Raw genomic sequence first — 12,585 nt, forward strand, 5'->3', positions numbered from 1 at the left:
GTGGTCACAACAGGTTAAATCATTATGTTGTTAATAAATGAAAAAGAAAAACTTTGTTCCAATCCACCACTTTATTTCAGGTACGACTAGTTTCGACGCTACGGCGTCATCCTCAGGTACAAAGTTTAAAGTCACAATCATTGTATATATACCCTCTTCAAGAAAGGGTGGGGGAGTTGTGGGAAGAGGGGGCGAGGAGGGGAGTACGGGGGTGGGTACGAAGGAATGTGGGAGAGGGTAGGAAAAACCAGGAAAAGCGTTAGTGAGCGGGGGGGATTGGAAGGTGGGTTAAGAAAGGGGAAAATTTCATTGGTCGGTATAATTTGAGTCAATGGCTTATGGGGATGCTAACTCCTAACCCGTACCTTTATCCCCATTAGCCATTGACTCAAATTATACCGACCAATGAAATTTTCCCCTTTCTTAACCCACCTTCCAATCCCCCCCGCTTACTAACGCTTTTCCTGGTTTTTCCTACCCTCTCCCACATTCCTTCGTACCCAACCCCATACTCCCCTCCTCGCCCCCTCTTCCCACAACTCCCCCACCCTTTCTTGAAGAGGGTATATATACAATGATTGTGACTTTAAACTTTGTACCTGAGGATGACGCCGTAGCGTCGAAACTAGTCGTACCTGAAATAAAGTGGTGGATTGGAACAAAGTTTTTCTTTTTCATTTATTAAAATGAACTTCCACAAAGTTGAGGCTGAAACTATTGAAACATTATGTTGTTATTTAATTTTTAAAAATATTAGGAAATTTAATCCTGCTGATCTGAATTAAAACTTTCAAAGGAAAATTTAAAAATCTAGGCTATGGGGAAAGCTGCAACAAGATAGATATAGTCGTTGATAATTGTAATTCTCATGCCTGGCAGGAAGTGGGAGATATGCAGTAACAGTCAAGTGTTCTACATGCATGTTTGTAATTTTGTATTATGAGACTGCCTGCTGAGATTGTATTCCATCCTAAGTGTAATTCCTAAAAGTGCACATAGTAGGTTCAGCCAATTAAACTTTTATTGAAAAATCATTCTTGCCTCAAAGAAAAACTGGAAAGTTGACAAGAGAACTTTTTCAAATGAGCTTAGCTTTGTCAAATTAATGCATCAAAGGTAATGATAGGTACTCTTTGCTGTGCTGTCATCAGGGATGAATTTATGGAAACAAAGACTAGCTCAGTAGACCCACCCTTAAACTTTCAATAAGGGAACCAAACAATTTTAAAACATACTTTTTCCTATATGTTTCAAGTAATGAATGAGCAAAAGAAAAATTTATAAATATTTCCTAATGCATTTTTCTTGTTCCGCCGTTATTAACAGCCATCTTTCTCTCTCCTGAGTCTTCAAGTTGGGGTTTCTATGCCACTCATTCCATGTTACAGGTGTGTCTTACCTGTTGGTGAACTTTGTACTAAATGATGAAATATCCTTTGAATTGCCTTTAGATTTACATATTATAATACTCCTGAGGGAATTAAGGTCGTCTTGTAATACTCCCATCATATACTGATTGATGTTGAATTAAACATAAATTGTGTTCTTTGGATAAGTTGTCTTGTCTCCTTGAAAACAATTGGAACTGGAAGTTTTGTAAGGATTTCTAATTTCTTTTGAGTGTGAAGGAACTTTCTTATTTGCATGGAAAAAAATTCTCACCTTTTCAGTTGTGTTATTATTCATTAAATAGATTTTCATATGAGTACAATAATAGTGCCAAAAGTTGGTTATATTTTACGTAGTCTTCTCTGCTTGAAGCTTATGTGGGTTCATTCACATACCAGGGCTAAGACTCAGGTTAGTAAGCTAGAAAACAGCATGGACTGATACCTTTTATACCTATGAAATGATGATTACCCATTATCCAAGTTACTGCTAGGCACTGTAAAAAAGTGGTTATCATCAGACGACATCAAATTATCTAATATTTATGGTTTAATGTATCTACTGTAAATTTTAACTCTTAAAGAAGTAAAGTCTAGTTTTTAAAGTTTTATTTTGTTATTCTGCCAATTGAAAACCTCCTTACTGGCCTTGGGATAAAATTGGTTTTTATTGGCATATTTATTCTACATTAAAGACTAGATTAAATGTGAGGAATCTTGATGAACTTTCTCTTGTGTGATGAATTCTAGATTCTTCTGTAAATTAATTTGATTGGAGAGTAATCCAACCTGGTAAAATATTTTCCTGTTTTCAGAGTCATCTCAAAGAAGGGTATGGGAAACTCATTTACCATTACTGTCGTCTTCTCAAAATGAAATTGGATTTTCACTCCAAGAACCCTAGGTTTCCTGGAAACCTTCAAGTCACCAAAGAAGAACTGGAGAATATTGGAGAAAATGACATAAATAATTAGTAAGTTCTTTGTGCTAGTAACTTTTTAGTTGATCTGTACATTGAGGAGTTAATTTTGGTAGTTAATTTGAATGGAAATGTAATGAATTGGAATCATTTTAACATATACGTACATATATCAGAATTGAAATAATCATGTCATCCTCTTTCCCTAAAGTTAGTGAAGTTTATTTAACTATAAGTATACCCAGTACAACATTCTATACTAGCTGTTGGTTGTAGATTGCCCTGGTAATTAATGAGATTCTTGTGTAATGCTTTATCATTCGGAGAAATCACTGAACACTGTAAGGATGACACTACATCACCAGTATTTTCAATTATGTAGGGGTTCTAGGGAGAATGCATTGCTTTACAAAAAATATATGACCTAAACCTATTTTGTATGGAATTGTTGCAGTTAGTGCAATAAATTTTTAGGCTATTGCAGAAATATTAAATTGTTCTATCTTGACTTTAAAAGTTCTTGAAAGAAACAACTTTTTCTGTTTATTATTCACATGTTTCAAGATGGTCAGTGAAATTTATCAGCATTTTAAATAATCTAGCAGCATAATTTAAGCAGTCTAAATAATCATATTCTTCAAATTAAGTCATGTAGTTGAATTTTTTGTGCATTTTTCTTACGGCTATTTATTTATTCTTTCAGCTTTCAAATGTCTGTTGAGATGTTTGACTATATGGATGAAATATTAACATTGCAAGCAGCCAGTAAGTTATTTTCTGTTCAGAATTTGAAATAATAAATTCCATAATATCATACTCTAGAATTGTGATATAAAACTCATATTTCAGTTTTTGGATCATTAGACATGTCAAGAGCCAACTCAATGACTTGCTCTGGACAGTGTCGGCTGGCACCCCTTATCCCTTGCATACAGGACTCCTCCCAGCTTTATGATTATTGTGTCAAGTTCTTATTTAAGTTACATGCAAGTAAGTAATTTAATTTAATTTTTAACTGTTAATCTAATTACATAATTTATTCTAATCTCTTCCCGAAAAAAAACCCTTAAATACGCTAAGAAAAGTGGCTAACTATAAATGTATTTGTAAACTAGTTTCAGCCAAGAACACAAATAATAGCTTTGGTTCTAGGTTTGATATAAATGAAATAGTGGTAAATATTTGTATGTTTGAAATCAAAATGCCATTTATGATATATGGTTTCCAAATTTTTTTAAATTCTAACATTCTGACAAGTTATCTTTCATGCATATCTAGTAAGATAACCAGCTAGCTTTCATTCAATCTCCTATGAATAATCATTGGTGAGAAATCATAAAAATATAAACAAAGTAGCTTAGTAAATGCTACTATGTGTTCACAGCTCCTGAGTAGGTGAAGATTTACGAAACAGTGCATATAAGTATGTTCTTTTTACCTTTCTAGGTCTTCCATCTGATACACTTATAGGACATCGAGAAAGGTTTCTTAAACAATTTCGGGACCTGAGACATTTCTACCTCAGTGCGAGTACACTTCAGTACTTTAAAAACCTAATCCACATACCCTTTATACCAGAGGTTTGTGTTTTCCTGATATTTTGATGTATAAACAAAATGGTGACATGCTAAATTTCCTAGTATGTTCTACTTATTTGATTTATATTATGTAAATTAAATAAAATTTTGAAATAAATTATATAGAATATATAAATTTTATTTGATAATGCAACTTAATTATTTTGTGTTCGACTGTCTAGCTGTTGTTATATTGGTATGATTTGCCATTTTTTTCCCTTTCAAATAAGACCATGTCAATTATCATTCTCTTGTCTGTAAACATTTCAATATTTCTTTTTGCAATTCATGTGAATTTACATGGGCAAAGTATTATTTATATAATGAATAAAGAAGGTATTTTATCAAGTGCATGATATAATTCAAAATTAATAAAAATAATTACCCTTCATAATAAATTTTTCTTTCTTCAGTGTCCTCCTAACTTCCTGGTGCAGTCTGATCTTGGCACTTATGTCACACCTGTAGTAATTCTTCCTCGGCAACCTCCTGAGTCATCAATGTCAACAGAGATGGATAGTGGTGGTGGAGCAGAAGCTTTAGTTAGTTTAGATACAACATCAGATTCAAGCTCAATGACTGGTGATCTTGTAGATCTAGGCAGTACTCGCAATGGCTCCATATCACCTGATATAATTGCGCAGCGGTGAGTGAATCACGACCTCTGTGCATGATTACATTTATATTCTACAAATAATTTAATTCATATATAATTAATATGTCCTAACAATCTAAAAACTTGAACACCTTTATTCCTTGCAACAATTTCAGAGCGTAAAAATCATTCGCCTTGACTGGGACTCGAACCCAGATCCCTCAATATCCGGTCGAGTGCTTTAGCCACTTAAGCTACCGAGGCGTCCTCTTAAACTCTGAAATTTTGGGGCTTTTAAAGGAACTAGATGTTATGACGAAATACCGTACATACAATGTCACATGCATTCGTAGTCGTGCGCGAGGCGCCACTGTCCACGAGGTTAAAGCCAACTTTAAACACGTATGGTGTTTTCCCTTTGACAAATTCCAAAGAAACTGCGGGAGATGCCGCAACAGTAACTTTTAACGGAGTCATCCGCTAATGTGCATTTTAATGCAACAATTTCAGAGCGTAAAAATCATTCGCCTTGACTGGGACTCGAACCCAGATCCCTCAATATCCGGTCGAGTGCTTTAGCCACTTAAGCTACCGAGGCGTCCTCTTAAACTCTGAAATTATGGGGCTTTTAAAGGAACTAGATGTTATGACGAAATACCGTACATACAATGTCACATGCATTCGTAGTCGTGCGCGAGGCGCCACTGTCCACGAGGTTAAAGCCAACTTTAAACACATATGGTGTGGACAGTGGCGCCTCGCGCACGACTACGAATGCATGTGACATTGTATGTACGGTATTTCGTCATAACATCTAGTTCCTTTAAAAGCCCCAAAATTTCAGAGTTTAAGAGGACGCCTCGGTAGCTTAAGTGGCTAAAGCACTCGACCGGATATTGAGGGATCTGGGTTCGAGTCCCAGTCAAGGCGAATGATTTTTACGCTCTGAAATTGTTGCATTAAAATGCACATTAGCGGATGACTCCGTTAAAAGTTACTGTTGCGGCATCTCCCGCAGTTTCTTTGGGACCTTTATTCCTGTTTAAGAATATTTTGTTTCTAAATAAATTAGTGGATCATGAAAGGATGAAAAAGTAAGAATGCATGAAACTCATTTTTTTTTGGAAATAGTAAATATAATTCATTCTCAGACATATCATGAGGGGGGGATGGTGCGGTGACTAAGGTACTGGATTCCCAACCAGAGGGCATGGGTTTGAATCCCGGAGGCACAAGATATTTTTTGGTAGGATCCTGATCCCTATTTGATGTGCTTTGTGGAGAGCAATTTGAGTGATTACACCATCCATTTGATGGGACATTAAGCTGTAGACTCCTTGGTGCCTTTCATTAACAGTAGGCTAATGCCGACATAGGGTTTCTCTCCACCCTTCATCTTTTCCTGTCCATCCTTAATGGCACAAATGACCTCAGCTGTCGGTCGCCTCTCCTAAAAACTACTACTATCTTATCATGAGACACAGTTTTTTCAGTGAGAATTCTAAAGAGGCTTAAAATTACTAAGCCCATATGAAACCAGGTTCATTAATTGGGGTTTGTCAGCAGTTGTCTAATACTATATGCTATATATCTAATACTTCCTTCAACACTATATGTTGAAGGAAGCTTTTCAATTTATTCTGGAAAGAATTTTTGGGGTTATAACCTTATACAGTGGCAGTGGGCATGACTATAAATTTGATGTTTGCATATTTGTATTTTTTCTTCATTTTTCAGAAGAATATTCATTTATTTTAATATATTATTTGATATTTTGCAAAGCATTTTACAAATCTTTTTGATAAGAAGCAGAGCTTAAATGGAAAAAAAGAAAAGACCTAACAATTGGCTATCAGTTCTGACCATTCTATTTTGAGTGAGGATGCTTGGCAAAATAATTTCTATTTATCTCTTTAAAACAAAATAATTGCAAAATTCTCATCTTGCTAAATTATAGGCGATGAAGCAAATCTTCCCATAACTACCATGTCATACAAACATAAATGTATTCCCTTTTGAAAATTTCAGTCAACAATTATACTGGTTCACATGTCATTTTAAGTTTTAGAAGCAATGTTCATAGACTTATAATGAGAGAAGTAAGACACAGATTTGAAGCACTGTCCCCACCAAATGCATAGTGCCTTATGCTATTATTTAAATATAGACCTATGAACAATAAACAATACCCTTAACTCTTATTAATGTATCTTAAAAATATATGACTAAATTATTTAATTACCTAGCACCTCCTCCATCATTTGATAACCTCCAAAATACAATTTCCCTGAGCCAGCTTAACACTATAATCTATGCTTTGCTACTACTTTTAAATAAGGCAATGCCCCCCCTCCCACCATTCCCTCATCCTGTTTATGAGCCGTCTTCAGTGACCAACCAATGCCATAATGTAAACCTTGTGCCATGGGACAGAAGACGAGGTGGCATGCTGACCTCTATGCCTCTAGATATTTATTTTCTTTGATAACCTCCCTCAACAGCCTTCCTCCCTCTTTCACAACTCATCCCTTCTTTACTCAATATTTATTGCTATTTGCTCAATATATTTGCTTCTCTTTATTCCACTGATGAATTGTTTGCTCCCTGAGTATTAAAAGAAATACTCAGGGAACAAACAATTCGTCAGTGGAATAAAGACTGGCTGAATTCCGATAAGGGTATTCACACTAAAGAAATATTTCCAGACATCATTGAAAGGCTAAATATAAAATTCAAGCTAACTAATAAAGTGACACAACTCTTATCAGGCCATGGAAATTTTGAACACTACCTCAATAAAATAGGAAAATCAAGGACTAATCTATGTAGTACCTGCCTAACAGAAGACACCGCTAAGCATAGAATAGAGGAGTGCCTACAGTATGGAAAACCCAGACATGAAATTTGGCACAGTATGACTTATAAGAAAACCAAGATTCATGAGATTGTGCTATTTTGCCTTAAGCATAATAAAGATCAATTATTTAAAATGGTACAATGAAATTTGATAATTGTAGTGACATTTGGTGATGGTACAATAAAGTCTGATGAAACTAGTAATTGTATTGTTCGTTTATTGTATAAATAAATTTGTATGTAATTGCTATTTTAAGTTAATGTGTATTATTTTGCCTAGTGTACGATCAAAAAAAATCTTGAATGACTCTGTTAACTGAATTGTTATCATAAAATAATATATTTATTTCTTATAATAGTTATTATCTCTAATTGTACTAACTTTGGGTTCTACATTGCTTCTGTAATTTAATGCTACTGTTTCATCTTGTTTGATATTTCTTTTTCTCATGTTGTGTAATTGATGCTAATTATATCAGAACACTAAAGGGGGATTAAGCGAGAGCAGGAACCCCCTCTACATATCATGCTATTTTGTTGTATGCTATTTTTTTGTATTTGCTTCCGCAAATAAAAAAAAGGAAAGTTGTGATTGAGGAAACTCCTTCACCACCTTTCCTTATTGTTATTATTATTATTATTTTATTTGCTCAATAGCTACAACCCTCCTTTGGAAATCCTAAATGTCACCCTACTCCTTTGCTGTCCCCTCCTCTCCCAACTTAAATGATATGGGTAAACATGCAATTATTACCACTTTTTTCACTTGAAAATGATGTTTCTACATCAAAACATGGCACATAAATAAGTAATTTTATTTGTGAAAAATTCCATATACTACCTTGATCAAAAAGTTCCCGGAATAACCACCGTGTGGCGCTCCCATCGTTCCTTTGAGTTCTGTTTTTTTTGCTAAATTGGTACATCTGTTGTTGATATTCCCTTTAAATCTTAGTGTCATAACTTGACATTTGCAAAAGTTACGTAGCCAAGAGTACATCTATCTCTGTGTGTGTTGGCGATTTTTTACAATTGCAGAAATGGATTTAAATTTGCAACAACGAACTTGTATTAAATTTTGCGTAAAAAACGGATTTAGTGGCGCACGGATGTTGGAAATGTTGGAAAAGTGTTTCGGCAACGATTCTCTAAAAAAAACGGTCGTTTACCAGTGGCACGAGCGGTTCAGAAGTGGTCGTGAGTCAATCGAAGATGATGAACGCAGTGGCAGACCATCGACATCGAAAGTCGGTGAAAAAATTGATAAAGTAAAAGAAATGTTGGTCAATAACCGCAAATTAACCATCAGAGAAATAGCGGAGGACTTGAACATTGCCTATGGATCCGCCCAAGACATTGTGGTTAATGATTTGGGTTTTCGTCGTGTAGCAGCAAAGTTGGTGCCAAAAGACCTCAATTTCATGCAAAAAAGAGACCGTGTTGACGTCGCAAAAGACATGATTTGCGAGGCTGAATCCGATCCCACATTCATCAAAAGGATCATTACTGGAGACGAGACGTGGGTTTATGAGTACGACACGCAATCCAGACATCAGGCAAGTGAATGGCGTTCACCAAATGAGCCGAGACCAAAAAAACCACGTCGTTTTCAGTCAAAAAAGAAGGCAATGCTGACGGTTTTCATGGATTACAACGGTGTAGTGCATCATGAATTTTTGCCAGAAGGCCAGACAGTAAACAAAGAGTATTATTTGGGCGTTATGAGACGTTTGCGTGAAGCAATTCGCCGAAAGAGACCAGAAATGTGGGCAGAAAACTCGTGGATTTTGCACCATGATAACGCACCGTCGCACAGTGCTATCATTATTCGTAATTTTTTGACGAAAAATGCAACAAATACCATCCAACAGCCACCGAATTCACCTGATTTGGCTCCCTGTGACTTCTTTCTGTTCAATCGAGTTAAAAAACCATTACGGGGAACGCGTTTTAGCAGCCGAGAGGAAGTAATGGAAAAATCGCAGGAAGCACTGATGGACATACCGAAAACCGAATATAAAAAATGTTTCGAGGATTGGATCAAGCGCTGGCATAAGTGTGTTGCAGTCGATGGGGATTACTTTGAAGGGGACAATATAGATTTAGATGAATAAACTTGTATTTTTAATTTTCTGAATAAATTCCGGGAAATTTTTGATCAAGGTAGTATATCTTTTTTTAGCAGACATGTTTGAATTACACTCAATTTCACCTGAATTTTCAGAATCATAACACCTGTATACATATTCACTCAGGAGTATGTATTATAACTGCATGTTCAGATGTAATACCATTATTGGTGATTTTTTTGGTGTAATGTGAATTTTACATATTAATACATAACTGAAATATTTAATTTTGAAAGAGCTCACATTTTTCTGTAAATACATAATACCCTTAAAGTGGTAGTTAAATGCAGAATTACTTCTGAGAATTGAATTCCTGTCCACTCATAGAATTTATCTTATTGCAGAGACAGTTTAATAGAGCAACTACAGGCTGAAATTGCCAGACTTCGGGCAGAAAATCAAATGATAGTCGCTGAATACAAAAGGAAAGTGGAAGAACTTAAACTCAGAATTATTCAGCTCGAAGATAGCATCTCAGCCAAGGTATAAGTTATAATCTATTTTAATTACAAATTATGAAGACTGGTTTGTGAATTGCAATGTTTCTTGTATAGAATGTGCTTACTTGATTAGTGCCTTAAAAAAGAGTTGCTAACATTTGTACAGGATAATGAACTTCTTCAAGAAAGACAAGTGAAGGAAGATTTATTGCACCAAACGGAAACTGTGGAAAAGTTTCAGGAAACAGAAAGTGAGTTTAATTTTAAAATGATGGTAAAAGGTAATTTCTAAAATTGAGCAAATAAATATTTTTTTAAAATTTCTTTTAGAGAAAGCAAAGGGCTTAGAAGAAAAATTCCAAAAACTGAAGGATGTGTACAGTAAACTCAGGGAAGAACACATACAATTGTTACGCCAAGTAAGTTGATTTGTCTTCTCAATTTTTTTCTAAGACCTCAAGAATTCCTCATTAAGTGTTGCAGCCATGGCTACTTATGTAGGGAAATACTAGTCTGGAACTTAATTTTGAAATAGCATTTAATAAGAGAGAAGAAGATGTGGGAAAATAATGCATGCTCCAGGATAGCCACTGTATTTTTATAACAAGAGACCATTTCTCAATTTACACTACATTTACTGTAATAAATGTTTAATAATTGAAATATTTGTTTTCCAAGCTCTAAAATACATAGTTCTTATACAAAGTATTGTGAACCCCTGTTCTATTGGTGGTTTGAACTCCAAGATCTATCTACACATCCCTACAATTTTGAAAGACTGTTAATTTGTGTTTTGAAATGTAATAGTTTGTTATATATTAAAATAGTGGTGCACTCTATTATTCATTTGATTTGTTGCTCGTATATTACACCAATATTGCCTTGCCACAAAGTTGTCTGACAAATCCAGAGTTTTCCAAATCATGTTGTATAAAAATTAACTCATCGATGTACTTAGAATTTTATTTTGTATCCAATTCTGTTGTTTCTTTCAGAAAGCTGATGTGGACAAACAACTAAACATAGCGAAAGTATCTTGTGAAGAAGCAGAAAGGCTCAGGTTATCTGCAGATACCAGGCTCAAGGAAATTGAGAATGATAGGCTCAATATGCAGGAGTCTCTTCAGCAATCGGCTAGTCAAGCAGAGGATTTGAAAGATCTAGTCTCTGCTAAAGAAGCTGTTGAAAAAGAAAAAGAAGTATGCATTTTTTGCTTATCTTTTTGTGCGCTCTTGTTAGGCATTAGATTTTTCCCTTAAAAGACATAAAACCCATAATCAGGATGGTCCAATTCCACTTGGTTGAGTTCATAAGGTTTAATTAAACAATGACATTGAATTGTGTATTTGTTTCCAAGTATTTAATTTTCGTCAGAAATTTAATGTCTGACCTCTAGTAGTGTGTGTCAGGGTACGTGTATACTCGATAGGTACTGTGTAATATTGGCAGTCATTGGCTGTCATTAATGCCCTTTGGGTCTTTGGTAGGGTACAGAGTGGCAAAGGTACCTTTCAAAGGTGACCTATTGGAAAAGGAATAGTTTGAGTACAAGGATGTACCTGTTTTTCATGCGGATTAAAAATATTTTATCTTTTCTTTCTCATTTTCATCTTGAAGCTGTAAAATTAGGTAACTAGACCTCTTATTGAGTTCTGCACAATCTAAGTTTTTTTAAATCTTTCCATAATTTTTATGGCATCTTATGGTTTAAGGAGCTAAATGCATCCTCATATGTATTTAATTTCATACACCTAGTCTGATGTATGTTTTTCATTTTCTTTCATTCAGTCTCATGCTATATAGTTGAGGTGTTTCATTCTGAGACATAGTGTGTTCGGTGAAATAAATGTATAGGTAATGGAAATTGCATTGGAAAGCTAAGTATTTTATGCATCTTAGAAGATGCATCATGAATATTTGAAAACAGATTTTATTTTGTCTTCTGTAAAGTACTTTGATCAGGGGGTTCACTTCACCGTTTAAAATTCCAAGTTCAGATAGATTGTTCTTTCCTCTGCTTTTTCTCATTTACTGATAAATGTATGCATACATAAATCATGTAGGACCTTCTGGTGTTGAAGGAGTCTCTGCTATGCCAGTTTATTGCACGAGAAGGGATTGTAATATAGAGTAAAAGCAAAGCTAGTTCTACATAAAATTGTCAAGACTCTATTTATGTGGATTAAATATCCTCTGCCTTAGTTTCAGATCGGAATAATACCTTCACATCAATAGAATAATACATTTTACCTAATTTGATTTTATTCGCTTATGTCATTGGTTACTAATTCTCCATTATTTAATGAAAAATGTTTCATGTTTCAGGTTATATCAAATAAATTGGACTGGGTTTTGGAAGAGAAAGCAACAGTGGAAGGAGAATTGATTGACCTTCTTGCCCAAAAAGAGGCGTTAGATGTCAGATTAGAGCAAGAACAGAAGGAATTAAAAAGAATTCAAGAACTTTCTGAAAATGAAATTGCTACTAGGCTTAGGGAGTTTATAGGTTAGAATTTTATTTTTTATATAGGGTATAAACTTAAAATTGATGTCTTTGAAATACCCAGTCTCTTTGTGAGTATTGTTATTCAACTGCAGAAAAATATTTAAACTTACCATATGGCATAAAGATAGGTAACTTATTGAGGTAGATTGATGGACATAAAATAATTATTAGAAAT

General features: G+C 34.7%; 1 protein-coding gene across 3 annotated transcripts in view; it reads left to right on the forward strand.

The window, feature by feature from the left end:
* Hip1 (Huntingtin interacting protein 1) overlaps positions 1–12,585 on the forward strand; it is a 127,540-nt gene that overhangs the window by 102,812 nt on the left and 12,143 nt on the right. For all 3 annotated transcript variants that reach the window (XM_071588392.1, XM_071588393.1, XM_071588394.1), the window contains exons 4-13: positions 2,204–2,361; positions 3,011–3,072; positions 3,157–3,297; positions 3,754–3,887; positions 4,298–4,530; positions 9,809–9,947; positions 10,071–10,155; positions 10,235–10,323; positions 10,900–11,103; positions 12,230–12,410. In XM_071588392.1, coding sequence (XP_071444493.1) covers positions 2,204–2,361; positions 3,011–3,072; positions 3,157–3,297; positions 3,754–3,887; positions 4,298–4,530; positions 9,809–9,947; positions 10,071–10,155; positions 10,235–10,323; positions 10,900–11,103; positions 12,230–12,410 — 1,426 coding nt within the window. The remainder of the gene's footprint in view (positions 1–2,203; positions 2,362–3,010; positions 3,073–3,156; positions 3,298–3,753; positions 3,888–4,297; positions 4,531–9,808; positions 9,948–10,070; positions 10,156–10,234; positions 10,324–10,899; positions 11,104–12,229; positions 12,411–12,585) is intronic.

This window comes from Hetaerina americana, unplaced genomic scaffold, assembly GCF_022747635.1.
Source record: "Hetaerina americana unplaced genomic scaffold, ioHetAmer1.1.p SCAF_3, whole genome shotgun sequence".
NCBI lineage: Eukaryota > Metazoa > Arthropoda > Insecta > Odonata > Calopterygidae > Hetaerina > Hetaerina americana.